The 16111-nt window shown below is 40.2% G+C and overlaps 1 protein-coding gene across 1 annotated transcript in view; it reads left to right on the top strand.

Annotated features, from left to right (window-relative positions):
• Positions 1–13693, top strand: part of NUP155 (nucleoporin 155) — a 63603-nt gene extending 49910 nt beyond the window's left edge. Inside the window, exons 29-35 of the mRNA XM_066239976.1 lie at positions 1037–1166; positions 2386–2499; positions 3188–3308; positions 3836–3946; positions 5824–5960; positions 11646–11752; positions 12378–13693. Coding sequence (XP_066096073.1) covers positions 1037–1166; positions 2386–2499; positions 3188–3308; positions 3836–3946; positions 5824–5960; positions 11646–11752; positions 12378–12516 — 859 coding nt within the window. The 3' untranslated portion in view covers positions 12517–13693. The remainder of the gene's footprint in view (positions 1–1036; positions 1167–2385; positions 2500–3187; positions 3309–3835; positions 3947–5823; positions 5961–11645; positions 11753–12377) is intronic.
• The last annotated feature ends 2418 nt before the right edge of the window (positions 13694–16111 follow it).

Here is a 16111-nt window from a genome sequence, read left to right as displayed (position 1 = left end):
TTGAATCTGCGGCCTCAATGCACTATAATGATGCTTTATCCACTGAACTACCCAGCCAAGGCCAGGAATATTTTTTAACTTAATTTTACAAGAATCCAGGGGGGTTTTCTTTGTTTCTTTGTTTTTGTTTTTGTTTTTTTTCCTGAAGCTGGAAACGGGGAGAGACAGTCAGACAGACTCCTGCATGCGCCTGACCGGGATCCACCCGGCACGCCCACCAGGGGGTGATGCTCTGCCCCTCCGGGGGGTCGCTCTGCTGCAACCAGAGCCACTCTAGCGCCTGGGGCAGAGGCCAAGAAGCCATCCCCAACGCCCGGGCCATCTCTGCTCCAATGGAGAGGGGGAGGGGTGGAGAAGCAGATGGGCGCTTCTCCTGTGTGCCCTGGCCGGGAATTGAACCCGGGACCCCTGCAGGCCAGGCCGACGCTCTACCACTGAGCCAACCGGCCAGGGCCAAGAATCCAAGTTTTAATATCTTCCCCTCCCCCCCACAGGGACAGAGAGAGAGTCAGAGAGAGGGATAGATAGGGACAGACAGGAATGGAGAGAGATGAGAAGGATCAATCATCAGTTTTTCATTGCGACACCTTAGTTGTTCATTGATTGCTTTCTCATATGTGCCTTGACCGCAGACCTTCAGCAGAGTAACCCCTTACTCGAGCCAGCGACCTTGGGTCCAAGCTGCTGAGCTTTTTGCTCAAACTAGATGAGCCCGCGCTCAAGCTGGCGACCTTGGGTCTTTCCATATCCCAGTCCAACGCTCTATCCGCTGCGCTACCGCCTGGTCAGGGCAAGTTTTAATATCTTGAACTAAAGTTTTAAAATAAGTAGTTACATTTTTGGACACAAATATAAGGATTTCTTTATTTGTTGTATTCAACTGTTGATATTTTTTTTTTGAATTGGAAATCCTCTAATAATTTTTTTTAAGTTATATGTCCATTTGGTATAAAATAGTACATCATAATTGATGTGTTTGTATCTTGGAAGGAACCTTAAGAATTCTTCACAATAAAAATAAGTGTTTTTCCCCTAGCACAGAAATTTCTCTTCAGCAGCGATTGGAGTACATTGCTCGAGCCATCCTTAGTGCCAAAAGCTCCACGGCCATTTCCTCCACGGCTGCGGATGGTGAATTCCTTCACGAATTGGAAGAAAAAATGGAAGTAAGTGAGGCACATACTTCAGCTTTGTCCACACTGAGTAGTACAGTCACGTGTTTCCGACTCTCCCTTCTTCCCCTGGTAAATGGTAGATCTAGAGTAGTCAGTATTATTCATTCTACTACTCTCTTCTGCCTATATTTTTTCATTTATTTTCATATTTAGATATAAATCTTTAAAAATTTCAGTGATACAGCATTTGGGTCTCAGGTTATTGCTGTAATTTAAAACTTATCTCCGTGGCACGTCTAAAGGTTTTTTCCAACAATTCCAATAAGGAGCTGATTATATCATGTGGAGTCGAGTGGACTAAAGAGACCCAACTGTGTGTAATGGCCCCAGTGCAGAAGCTTATTTCTCAATCACAGAAATTCAGAATGGGCATTTCTGATCGGCAGGTGGCTTTCTTCCAGTTGGTTGGTTTGGGGACCCAAGTTCTATTTCCTGGCTCTGCTCTTACCTGTGGCCTTATTTTTGTCCTCGGTCAGAAGGAAAAAAGGAAAAAAGCATGTGGGACGCCCAATCACTCTCTTAAAAACCTCAGCTTGGAAGCGTTATACTTGACTAACTCTTGTTCCTTTGCAGAGAACTTGGTTTTATGTCCGTGCCTCCTGCAGAGGAGGCTGGGGGAGAGTCCAGCCATCCGTCTGCCATGGGGTTGGTGGACAGTAAAGACCCCTCACAGGACGTTTCCTGGGAAATTTCGTGATGTGAAAAAAAGAGTTACTAGTCTTTTATGATAGAAGTCTTTGTTTGTTTGTTTGTTTGTTTGTTTTTACCAGAGAAAGAGAGTCAGAGATGGATAGACAGGAACAGACAGACAGGAACGGAGAGATGAGAAGCATCAATCAGTAGTTTTTTGTTGCGCGTTGCAACACCTTAGTTGTTCATTGATTGCTTTCTCATATGTGCCTTGACTACGGGCCTTCAGCAGACCAAGTAACCCCTTGCTCGAGCCAGCGACCTTGGGTCCAAGCTGGTGAGCTTTTTGCTCAAACCAGATGAGCCTGCGCTCAAGCTGGTGACCTCGGGGTCTCGAACCTGGGTCCTCTGCATCCCAGTCCGACGTTCTATTCACTGTGCCACCGCCTGGTCGACAGAAGTCTTTATTAAAACATTAATTTTAACAAACTTAAAGTCACATCCTAGGACTCATTTCTTTAAGTGCCACTGATTTCATAATGAAATAAAAACTTTCTTTTTTTTTCTGTCCAAAAACAAGGTTGCTAGGATCCAACTTTTGATACAGGAGACACTGCAAAGGCAGTATTCCCACCATGCGTCTGTGCAGGATGCGGTTTCTCAGCTGGACTCTGAGCTCATGGACATAACTAAGGTAATGAGACAGCAGGTGCGGCCCCTGCAGCAGTCAGGCGGTCACCGCACAGCTATAGGCTTCGTTTCATTTGGATTTTTTCTTTCATGGGAATGATTCACCTGCTTCCACAGGGTAAGACAGGCGTCCTTGGCAGCCTGTCGCTGGGCTGGCAGATCCCGGCCGGGGTCTGACTCGCAGAAACAGCTATGTTTCTTTCCAGGCCAGTCACTGTCGAGAGTCAGCAGCATATGGGGCCTCGTTAAACCTCTGTCAGTAACTTTATTGCCTTGTGTCTTGTCTTGAAAAAGTAATCCTTTTGCTTTTCTCTGCAAGCCTTGCTGTACCCTTTTGTGCAGTTCTTTCTTTGGTTATTCTTGGGCATGGCCTCAGTACCCCTTACATTCTCGCCTTGAGATTTGCCAGTGTTCCCATAAGTCTTCAAACCCTGTTTCAGACAACACTAATTCTAAAAGAAGTCATTACGACTCCTTTCAGCCCAGGAAAAAAGCACACTTAGTGACATATATTTGAGTGTGTTTATTACCATTTCAAAGTTACGGCCGGCTGTGCTGCATCACATTTTTATATAATATTTTAGGAGCTTTACACAAAATCTTTGGTTTCTAACTTTCAAGGAGTGTTTCAGTATGAATTTCTGAACGCTGGCCTCTGGCTGGTTGTATAATGTTGACATTTTCTCCCACAGCTTTACGGGGAATTTGCTGACCCATTTAAACTTGCAGAGTGTAAACTTGCAATAATTCACTGTGCTGGTTATTCAGACCCTATCTTGGTACAGACGCTTTGGCAAGATATCATAGAGAAAGGTAAGCGTCCACTTGTCGGTGTATTTAGCATACATTATTTAGTGCTTGATAGAGGAGCATAGACTGCTAGTGGCTCGTATACCCAGGACTCAGCCTCAGTGGAGGGTATGTGGAGGGCACCTGGATACTGTGGAGGGGGGTCTTCGCCGTGGTTTTCAGTTGCCCGTCTGTCAGAAATTTCATGCCAGTCTGTGAAAGAGTTAACCACCCTCATCAGGGGGGACCAGTGGTTGAAACATCTCTAGATAATGAGCCCAGTGGATAATAGAGAGGACCCTCGCAGAGTCCCACTTTTGGGTGTGCACTGCTTACTAAGGGAGACCAAAACCCTCCCCCCGAATCTCCTGGCCACCTCCCTGGTAGGACAAGACAGGACACCAGGTAACGGAAACGGAGAATCAGTGCATTATATTAATACGAGTACCTGTTCTAGGGTATTTCATTCCTCAAAACAAAATAAACTAGCCAGTTTAAACCCTTCACATTAAAAATGCTTTGGGTTTCTAATGACAGCCTCTGTCTTTCAGAACTGAATGAGAGTGTGGCGCTGAGCTCCCCGGACAGAATGCACGCGCTCAGCCTGAAGCTCGTCATCCTGGGCAAGATCTATGCCGGCACACCGCGCTTCTTCCCTCTAGGTCCGCGCAGCCGCAGTGCGGGCTGGGCTCCTCTGGGCGGTGTTCTTCACCCACATGGAAAAACAGTTATCTTTAGACTGAAATTGTTTCCTTGTTGCTATTTAGTTGAACAGTTTAATTCTACTTCTTCAAAAAGGAAGACCCCCAAAGAATAGCAGAATTTGTTGATGAATAGTTTGGTATGGAACTTTCTTTGACTGACTTTCCAAGTTTACATACCTATCTTGGCATAGTGTCAACCATAGTGATGATATTTTTGCTAGTCGTATACAAATTTGTAAAGACAAAATAAAAATGGCTGGTTTTACATATGCTTTATAAATAGATGAAACCTCACAATTTTAATAGTAAATATACCACATTCTATACAGTGCCTTTTGAGGGTATTTCTGCTTTTGACTTGGATTTTTAATTTGGAGTCAGTAGAGTTTAGGGTAGAAGAGGTCTTCCTTTTTCTGTCTCAGTGACAAACAGGCTCCATGGAGAGTTCAAACTAGAATAAGAGTCGAGTGTCTGGAGTTCTTACTCCCTGTGCCGAGTCTTTGTGAGGAGAACTGCAGGGCAGAGGGAGACTGGGACAGCGGCCTCTCTCTTTCTCTCTCTCTCATTGTTCCCACGATGTTCATGTTGCTCAGTTGCAGGCTTCAGTATCATAAATAGTAATGTGAATGTCACTGTTAGGATCTTATTCATGATGTGACAGGTAGTAAAAGTGAAAGTGGGTTAGCACATTAAAACTATCAAAATAAAGAATTTAGAGTCCGGAGAAGGTACATTTTCAAAACAGTTAATATTTCTGAAGTCAGGATGCAGGGGGCCTTTCTTTCCTGAAAAGTTGTTAAATCGAGGATATAATACATTAATATGTTAAAGAAATATCAGTGGGTGCTTTCTAGTAGTGGCTTTGTGAGTGTGCTCTGTTTTCTTATACCTTCCTGTATTTTCCCAATTCACCAAAATACAGTTTTTTCCTAATAGCTTATGATTTCAGCACGCTCACAGAGCTTTGTAACCATCACCGTTACATGTAGGTCATTTTGTCACCCCAGAAAGAAGGCAGGGAGCAGTCACTCCCCTCTCCTTTGGCCTAGGCTGCACTGATCTGCTTTCCATCTCTAGAGATAGGCTGAGTCTGATATATGTGTTATTTTTATTATGTAAAGTTTTTTGAAAATAATTTTTAAAGTATTTCTTCTTATAAAGTGCTCATTTATGAATAAGGACTACTTTTTATTATCACAGTTAACAATCCTACAAAGACAACAGAAAAGAATAGTAATTATGTTAGGTGAAGGATTTGTTAACTAACCTTACTATGTAGTAAGTATTTTGCAGAATATTTGAATCAAATCATGTTACATACCTTAACTTTACACATTGTTATATGTCCATTATATCTCCATAAAGGTAGTGGGGGGGAGTTAACAGTTTTTTTTGTTTTTTGTTTTTTTTTTTTCATTTTTCTGAAGTTGGAAACAGGGAGAGACAGACAGACAGACTCCCGCATGCGCCCAACCGGGATCCACCCGGCACGCCCACCATGGGGCCACGCTCTGCCCACCAGGGGGCGATGCTCTGCCCATCCTGGGCGTCGCCATATTGCGACCAGAGCCACTCTAGCGCCTGAGGCAGAGGCCACAGAGCCATCCCCAGCGCCCGGGCCATCTTTGCTCCAATGGAGCCTTGGCTGTGGGAGGGGAAGAGAGAGACAGAGAGGAAAGCGCGGCGGAGGGGTGGAGAAGCAAATGGGTGCTTCTCCTGTGTGCCCTGGCCGGGAATCGAACCCGGATCCTCCGCACACTAGGCCGACGCTCTACCGCTGAGCCAACCGGCCAGGGCGTTAACAGTTTTAATTTCTCATTTTTTTCCTTCCCCAGATTTTATCGTGCAGTTCTTAGAGCAGCAAGTTTGTACTTTGAACTGGGATGTGGGTTTTGTAATACAGACGATGAATGAAATTGGAGTGCCATTACCTAGACTGCTGGAAGTGTATGATCACTTGTTCAAGTCTCGGGTAAGGAAAATAGCAACTAACAGAAAATTATTTACTTAGTTAAAGTTCAGTAGCTGTTTCTAGATATGAGTAGATTCTGATTGCATATTTGTATGTCTCTCATTGTCTAATACATCACCAGTTTGCTTCATTGGTTTAGTGTGGGAAATTATCATAATTCAAACTTCTAAAACCAATAATAAGAGTGGCTTTAGCCTGACCTGTGGTGGCACAGTGGATAAAGCATCGACCTAGAACACTGAGGACGCCAGTTCAAAACCCTGCACTTGTCTGGTCAAGGCACATATGGGAGTTGATGCTTCCTGCTCCTCCCCCTTCTCTCTCTCTCTCTCACACTCTACTCTCTAAAAAATAAATAAAAATAATATATTGTTTTTTAAAGTGGCTTTGCTGTAGATCATGATAAAGTCAAATATTACTTTTTAATGTTAACACAATGTATGTTTTACTCTTAGAACAGGCTAAGTGCATTACATTAAGAATGATCATGTACTTTGAAAGAATAAAATAACAGTATTAACTGTGACCTCATCTAAAATAGCAATGATCTTTCTCACTATATGGAACCTTATTAGACCAGAGATTTTCAGCCTTTTCCATCTTGTGTCACACATAAATTAATTACTAAAATTCTGTGATACATCAAAAAATATATTTTTTGCCTGACCTGTGGTGGCACAGTGGATAAAGCGTCGACCTGGAACCCTGAGGTCGTCAGTTCAAAACCCTGGTCAAGGCACATATGGGAGTTGATGCTTCCTGATCCTCCTCTGTTCTCTCTCCTTCCTCTCTCTCTCTTCTTTCTCTAATAATAAAAATGAATAAATAAAATAATTTTTTTTAAATTCTCATAAAATATATATATATATATTTTGCTGATCTGACTAAAAACATAGGTATAGTTTTGATTGATTTATCAAAAAAATACATATATATATGTAGTAATTACCCTTTTGGTTCCATGTGACTTTTAAAAAAATCAGGAGCCTATACTTGTACCAAGAATTAACCAATCAGACACAACCTTATTATGCAACATGACTAGTAAGATGCAACCCTGTTATATGACATGTATTTATGGTTCAAGATGGGGCATTCACACCAGATAGCTATTGTGTTGGCTGTTGCCAATTTTATAGTTTAAGGGGAATGAGGTCTGTGCCCTTGATGAAATAGTTCAGTATTGTATGTTTTAAAAATTCTTACAGTGCACCAGTTGAAAAGCACTATTATTAGTATACATTGTAATTTTTATCCTTCAATAAGAGATCCAAATAAAACCTTGTTGAACTAGATCAGTGGTAGTCAACCTGGTCCCTACTGCCCACTAGTGTGTGTTCCAGCTCATGGTAGGCAGTAGTGGAGCAACCAAACAGCGCCGTGATTACATACTAATCGACTATTGACCAGTCAAGATCAGGACAGCGGTCAGACTCTGTTAATAGGGCATTTGTATTGGGACCGCACCCGACCTCTTTCGCCACCACCTGGCCCACATCTGTGAGCAGCCAGGTACCTGACCCCGGGGTCTACACCCGCCGCCTGATCCGGCGGGCAGTTTATGACTGCTGTTGTCGCCCAAAACTAGCAGTTTTTCGTTTTATTACCCCGTAGACAAAGAATTCCATGATTCGACGCTTCTTCCTATGACAGAACCTGCCAGACAATGAAGACACCAATTAACTCATATTTTCGTCTCAATTCCCGGATTTTAGGGTAATAGGGTGACATTCTAGGAACCCCCCCCTTGGACTGCCAAAACTAGCCGATGTCTCGCTACTTCGCCCCAATCGCAAAGAAGTGATGCCATTGGCCAATACCCACTGCATAAAATTTTATAAAATGCACAACCACGGATAGTCTCATCTCAACTACGACCCTTGTAATGTCGCAATTACGCAACAGATTTCAAGCTCATAAGTTTTGTTCACGTTACGTAAGTGAAGCTAAATCGTTATGTAATCAAAACTAAAGTCAGTATGTAGTTAGATTTCTGAGAGCAAGCATGTGCTTACAGCTTCAAATAAAATATTGTGAAATATCGTGAGCCCATGTCTCAAAATAAATGCACATGTGGCTATTCGCCAGAGTATCTGAAGATGGGTTTCATAGAATCTGTTGCAAATAAACAACATACAATGTGTTTATTGTGCCATAAAACATTATTCAATGAGGCAATGAAGCCAAGTCGATTGCAAGAACATCTTTCTACAAAGCGTCCAAATGACAAGGACAAGCCCATTGAATATTTTCAGGAAATATATAAAAAATTTCAAAATTGTTTACCTATCGTTGCATTTAAGAAACAACATACAATGAACGAAGATGGATTAATTGCCACTTAATGCATTTCACAAATAATTGCAAAAAGTGGTAAAAGCTATAATATTGGAGAAACTGTAATAATATCCTCTGTAAAAGAATTTATCTCAACAGTAATGCATCAGTGTATACCTCAAATTTTAAAAACGTTGCCCCTAAGCGATAGCACAGTAAAGCAATGAATTGATGAAATGGCAGTTAATGTTGAAAACAAACATAATTATTCTCCAAAACTCTTCATTTTCCATGCAATTGGACAAATCTATCATTGCAGATAATGATGCTTTATTGATGGCATATGTACACTATTTTTTTTTTTTTTACTTTTTTTTTTTGTATTTTTCTGAAGCTGGAAATGGGGAGAGACAGTCAGACTCCCACATGAGCCTGAACAGGATCCACCCGGCACGCCCACCAGGGGGCGACGCTCTGCCCCTCCGGGGCGTCGCTCTTTTGCGACCAGAGCCACTCTAGTGCCTGGGGCAGAGGCCAAGGAGCCATCCCCAGAGCCCGGGCCATCTTCGCTCCAATGGAGCCTCGCTGTGGGAGGGGAAGAGAGAGACAGAGAGGAAGGAGAGGGGGAGGGGTGGAGAAGCAGATGGGCGCCTCTCCTGTGTGCCCTGGCCAGGAATCGAACCCGGGACCTCTGCACGCCAGGCCGACGCTCTACCACTGAGCCAACCGGCCAGGGCCATATGTACGCTATTTTGATGAAAACAATATATTACGAGAAGAAATGCTATTTGCAATAAATCTAATCACAGATACAAAAGGATTATATTTAATACTGTGAGAACATACTTTATAAAAAATAATATTCCTTTGAATAATATCGTTGCATGCGCTACTGATGGAGCACCATCAATGGTAGGTCACTATTGTGGATTTGTTGCTTATTTGAAGCAGGAAGTGCCAAATGTTTTATGTATTCATTGTGTGGTGCACAGACAACATCTTGTAGGAAAACATCTTAAGTACAAGTCTCCATTCATCATTAACTATAGTAATTCGAGCTGTAAACAAGATCAAATCCAATGCAAAGAATGATAGAATGTTTTGGCAGCTTTGGCAGGACAATAGTGAAGATTTTATTAAGTTACTTTTGCACACAGAAGTTTGGTGGCTATCAAAGGGTACATCTTTGGCTAGATTTGTAGCATTATATGATAGTGTCATACAATTTTTTTAAAGTAATAGAGACCAATCTGTGTCAACAGTTAAACACAGTAAAGAATGATGCCTTTTACTTGGCAGATATTTTCAAGAGATTTAACAATGTCAATTTGCAGCTTCAAGGAGCTAATAAAACACTTATAAGTTGCCAAAGTATTGTGCTATTATTTATTGACAAACTTGAACTACTTCGTCATAATCTATTGAAGAGAGAATTTCATCAGTTTCTCAATTATTATCTATAAAAGATGATGTAACTCCAGAGGATATTGACAGATTCAGTAGCCTCCTCAATGAACTTAAATTGGACATGGAAAAACGACTTGAAGATATTTTGAAATTGAAGGTATATGACTGGATGAAAAATCCTTTTACTGCAGATATTGAAGAGGCTGATACAACTTGCCAAGAAGAACTGTTAGAAATTAGATATGATGAAGAAAGTAAACAAATTCGACAGTAGTGGATATGAAAACCTATGGCAAAATTTAAAAATGCCGGTCTTGTATCCAAATATGTGGAAAATGGTATTCAGTTTATTGATCCCTTTCCCTACCTCATATCTTGTGGAATCAGGATTTAGCTGTTAATCATATTATGACGAAAGAAAGAAACTGCCTGAATGTTTCCAAAAGGGGAGACTTTCGTTTGTTCCTCCCAAAAATTGAACCGGATATTTAATATTTAGTTTCCCAGCATCAGCCTCAGGGATCCCACTAATAATTCAATTAACTAATGTAATTTTTATGTATGCAAAGTATAAATAAAAAGATAGATTTAACTATAATAAGTTGTTTTATAAAGGTTTATTCCGCCAAATTTAGCGAAAATCCGACATAAAGTACTTGGTAAGTAATTATTATTATATGCTTTAACTTGCTGTAACTCTGCTTTATAAATTTTATAAAGTAAAGTTACTTCCCTACTTTATAAATCACCATTACTGTGGAACTGGTGGCTGGTTAGAAAATTTTACTACTAACAGAGATACAAAAGTGGGTGGTAGGTATAAAAAGGTTGACTACCCCTGAACTAGATTGTGTCTTTTAAAGTGGCATCTTTAAAACACACATCGTGATTTAGAAGGTGCTTGTGTCTCTCATATAAGCCTCACAATGAGCAAGTAGTAGCATCCCCTCTTCTACTCCATCTGACCAAGGGCAAGCATGTTAAATAACCTGCTCAAGTCACATGGCTAGTAACAGGTAAAGCCAGAACTAGGATTAAGATTCTTTGACTATAGCCTGACCAGGCGGTGGCGCAGTAGATAGAGCATCGGACTGGGATGCAGAGGACCCAGGTTCAAGACCCTGAGGTTGCCAGCTTGAGCGCAGGCTCATCTGGTTTGAGCAAAAAGCTCACCAGCTTGAGGTCGCTGGCTTGAACAAGGGGTCACTCGGTCTGCTCCAGCCCCACAGTCAAGGCACATATGAGAAAGCAATCAATGAACAACTAAAGTGCCACAACGAAAAACTGATGACTGATGCTTCTCATCTCTCTCTGTTCCTGTCTATCTGTCCCTATCTATCCCTCTATCTGACTCTCTCTCTCTCTGTCCCTAATTCTTTGACTATAAAATTAATCTCTTATTTAAAACAGACCCAGTTTACATAGGTTTGAAATAAGAGTGATATCAAAGGAGATAAGAAGAGATGGGCTTTTTCTCTTACCTCTGGTTCCTAAACAAGATATGTACATGCTCCATAAAGTAGATTGGTGTCAAATATTCCTTATAAATAACGTCACAGTGCAGTTCTCAGTGCTACTCACATCTTAATCATAACCAGGTAGGGAGCTTAGTAACCCCATAATATTAAATACTTGTTTTGATATTAGTAAGTTTTGCCTTGTAATCTGATGGCTATTTTAACTACCATAAATGGTTGAAAAATCAGTTGACGCCTGACCTGTGGTGGCGCAGTGGATAAAGCGTCGACCTGGAAATGCTGAGGTTGCCGGTTCAAAACCCTGGGCTTGCCTGGTCAAGGCACATATGGGAGTTGATGCTTCCTGCTCCTTCCCCTTCTCTCTCTCTGTCTCTCTCTTCTCTCCCTCTCTCTCTCCTTTCTAAAATGAATAAATAAATAAATAAATAAATAAATAAATAAATAAAATTATTAAAAAAAGAAAAAAAAAAGAAAAATCAGTTGACAGTTTCCTTATAACTCACAATGTGTATTTTCTTTATAGGATCCATTCTGGAACAGAATGAAGAAGCCGCTGCACCTTTTGGATTGTTTACATGTACTATTATCAAGATATGTTGAGAATCCTAGCCAGGTTTTAAATTGTGAGAGGTAAATATGAATTAGATATTGCATTACAGCAGAAGCTTTTAAATGTTTCTAATAAATATCTAGATAACAAATTTGGAGAGAATGAGGAAAGCTATCGAGATTATAAAGAAGTATAAGAGATTTGGGCTCATTTTTATGTCAGCAGTAACTATTGAATGCTGTTGATTGGTATGTATGAAGGGGAGGATTTTTTCCATTTTTCAATCCTTATCCCGAATTCTTTCTACAACTAAAAGGATATAATTTATGAATTACTTCTAAACTCCTGCTATGAATTAGTGACTAAGGACAGTTTAATTAGGACTTTGTGATATTATTGGCCAATTCAAGATATGTTTGTTTAAAAAGACCAGAAGAATGTAAATAATTTAACATCAATTTAAAGAATCGTCCTTTACTGTCTCTTCATCATAATAATCTTCAAAAGAAAATTAGTGGTTGCGTGGTAATCCACCTGTCCCCAGGTTTCCTTCTATGCTTTCATTGATTTGCCATTTATTTAAGCACATGATCCTTGCTCTTCTCTGGGAATATACACAAGATTAGTGGAAGCTATAGGGACGTCCTGTAGGAACGAATGTTTGTGAATGTCTAGACAGTTGATCTTGTGTCTTGTCTTTTCCAGGAGAAGATTCACAAATCTCTGCCTGGATGCTGTTTGTGGTTATCTGGTTGAGCTACAGTCTATGAGCTCTTCACTCGCAGTGCAAGCCATCACAGGGAATTTTAAATCTCTTCAGGCCAAATTAGAACGGCTTCATTAATTGTTGTAATGTATTTTTATCCGTGTATTTTGATCTGTAAAATAAAATCTTAGCTGAGTCCAGATATCAAGTGCTGTATATCTAAGAAATTAAGAGCAATGTTAATAGAATTGTGTTTTTAATAGGTAGCTAGTACTTACAAACAATGTATTTGCCAGATAAATTCTTTTTACTACTACTTTGTTTTATAATCAGTTTTAAAAACAACTGAGATAAGATTTTTTATGCTGTTACTAACACAAGAACAAGAAGTTTTTATAAACTCTTATTTTGAATTACCACAGGTAGACATTTTGAATTTTCAATATTCATTTTCAAGTTAGTCCAAAGATACTGATATCAGAATTGAAATAGGCTAGCTGAGCAGGTCATTCTCAAAATACTGGACTCGGACAGTCCTTAAAGACGCAAACAAGCACTGTCTCTGTTTGAAAGTTTTTTAGGTGTTGAATTTATCCTTAGAAAGAAATTTCCACCAACTACTAATTTTGTCAGTTACGATATGTACCTGCTTGTTTTTTGAGCAGATGATAAACTTGTAACTAATGTTCTATGTCCTAAACCTATACAGAGAGATACTGTTCTTCCTAGTGTCTACCTAGTTCTTTGGCCTTGTGACTACTGATTTTATTAAAGCAATGCTTCTCAGAGTGTGCGCACCAGGTACATCACTACCATCTGGGAATTAATTACAATTTCAGGTGTTTGAGCCTATTCCCAAACCTGAACCGATAGTTTGGGCTGAGGCCCAGCCCTGTTGTCTCGCCAAGCCCCCTAGGGCATGCTGGTGCACGTCCAGTCTGAGAACCCTGCATTACCGGGTACAGGGTACAGCCAGCTTGTGGATCAAGCTCCCGGCCTGATTCCTCCTCCTCCCTCCCCCTCAGTAACTACAACCCATGAGTTCTACCCAAGACACACAATATGTAAAGCGAAATTGTTAGTAATGTAATTTTTAGACTTTAAGAAAATTTAAGTAACTAGACCGTGTGCCCACAGTCCTGGCAACGACGAGGGAAGGGGAGAGAGTGAGAATGACCAGGACTGGCAATAAGTTAAGAATATGGACTCCTTTCCTCTCACTGTGATACTACTGAGAGTAAGTCCCTTCTGTCTGTTGTAAAGAATACGTGTTTCATAATTTTTAAAATACATTGTGTAAGTATTTTTCCTTGTACTTCTATTTATTTTCCTGAGACCATGGGTTGCCCTTTTCATACTTATTCTCTTAAAATTTAACTGTCTCACTCCTATAATATTTAATTTATAATATTTAAATAGAATGTCAGAATATCATTTATTAGGCACAAGTACCTCTCATAGTTTTCAGATTTCCAATTGTTTCTTTTTTTTTTTTCTTTTCTTTTCTTTTCATTTTTCTGAAGCTGGAAACAGGGAGAGACAGTCAGACAGACTCCCACATGCGCCCGACCGGGATCCACCCGGCACTCCCACCATGGGGAGACGCTCTTCCCACCAGGGGGGCGATGCTCTGCCCCTCTGGGGCGTCGCCATGTTGCAACCAGAGCCACTCTAGCGCCTGGGGCAGAGGCCAAGGAGCCATCCCCAGCGCCTGGGCCATCTTTTGCTCCAATGGAGCCTTGGCTGCGGGAGGGGAAGAGAGAGACGGAGAGGAAAACGCGGCGGAGGGGTGGAGAAGCAAATGGGCGCTTCTCCTGTGTGCCCTGGCCGGGAATCGAACCCGGGTCCTCCGCACGCTAGGCCGACGCTCTATCGCTGAGCCAACCGGCCAGGGCCAATTGTTTCTTTTTTTAATATGAAAAATGAATACATGTTATACTTTGTTAATTCTGTAAATTTAAAATTCTGTCATGTCTATTTAAAATGAAAGTCTTGCTTAAATATTAGTTCAGTCATAACTCTAGTTCTGCCTAATATACATCAAGTTTTTTTATATAATACACTGTTAACTATATATCGTATATACTTGTATAACAATGTCATATTTATATTACTCTTTTATAATATATAAAACATAATTATATATCATATGTAAATATATTATATATTAACTATATAATATAATATATACTTACATATAACAATATACCATACTTATAAAATGTAACTATATAGTTTTAAGTACATTTACACACAACCACATTAATGTATATGTTAAATAGACTCAATTCACAATATTGAAGCAGTACTTCTTTCCAAAGGGCGACAGGCTAGCATGGCTAAATGGTGCTGAGGAGCCAGAAATCTGAATACTGTCCCTTCCATTCACATAGCACCCTTTGAGAATCTGTAAGAATTCCAGCTGCCCAGAGGATGTTTTCAATATCCTTTGGGTAGGATAAGATCCCTAAGAGAAAGGAAATTAGGTCCCCTCCCTTTGAGTCCTCTGGAATGGTGTTTCTAAAACTTTGACATTCATAAGACTCACCGGGACAGCCTTATAAAACATTAGTGAGCTCCACCTCCGCTGTGCTCGGTGGAGTAAACGTGTAGTAGCATTGTGCCAGCACTTGTATCCATGGCATCGGTATGCTTTGTAATGGTGTTCATTCAACATATTTCTTTATAGTGACTAGTAAGTGTATATATAGGCAATGAATACTGAGTAGAACACAGTGAAGAGTCAGTGAAGGCCTTGATTGTTACATATTTATATTTTAGGTAGAGCGTGCTAGTGTGGCAAGATGGTTAGGAAAAAGAGAAAAACCTATTCTGAGTACTACAAGGTGTGGATATTGACCCTGAAAGGCATGTGATGTATGTTCAACATTTTTTTAGTTACAACATATCTCCTAGTGACGTGTTCATTGAACCACTCTGCTAATCACATAAACTTCCTCCACTTTTATGTTTTATAATGAACTTCACCTCAGGATTCACAGGATATTCTTTCTCTTCCACAGAATACTGCCCACCTCCATCTTTTCCTCTTGTTCATCAGAGAAAAAATTACAATGATCATACAGTCATATCAAGGAAATGGGGAACTAGGAACATTAAATCTAAAGGTCTTAAAAGAGCACACAATTTTCTATCAATTTTTTCATTTAAAGTCTCAATAATAAAACCTTTAAGAATTTTAATTTTTGAGTCCTGTAGTAAATCATTTAAACAAATTTTGTTTTGCTCAGGAAGTTTTCCTCACAAGCAGATTGAAGCTGAATATAAGACTTTTTAAATTCAAATTTTATAAGAGCCAGTGTAATCTATTTTTATTCAGTTTTGTTGTTCTGCTTCAAATATTAGAGCAGTGACAGTAATATTTTTACTCTTTCATATCAAATAAACATTACTTCTGCTTTATAGTATGTTTGAAATTAATATTTGTTTTAAAACTCTTAGTTACGCTTTTTGCATTTTAGCAACTCCTATCATCAAGAAAATGAACTCTTTCTTAAGACTAATCAGTTCACCACATGGGAGCCAGGCCTGTCGTATCTCCAGCCCACATAAGTGTCCACCTGTGTGATGGACATTTCCACTGGAATGACCTCCAAGTGCCTCAGGCAGAAGGTGACCAGACCTCCCTCTCTCTCTGCCTCTGCCCACTCTTGATTTTCTACCTCAGTCTTTTTCATCTAGTTACACAAATCCAGAATATGGGTATCATCTT

Source organism: Saccopteryx bilineata, chromosome 1, assembly GCF_036850765.1.
Source record: "Saccopteryx bilineata isolate mSacBil1 chromosome 1, mSacBil1_pri_phased_curated, whole genome shotgun sequence".
Lineage (NCBI taxonomy): Eukaryota > Metazoa > Chordata > Mammalia > Chiroptera > Emballonuridae > Saccopteryx > Saccopteryx bilineata.
The sequence above is the reverse complement of the archived record's forward strand: the minus strand, read 5'-3'. Positions and strand labels throughout refer to the sequence as shown.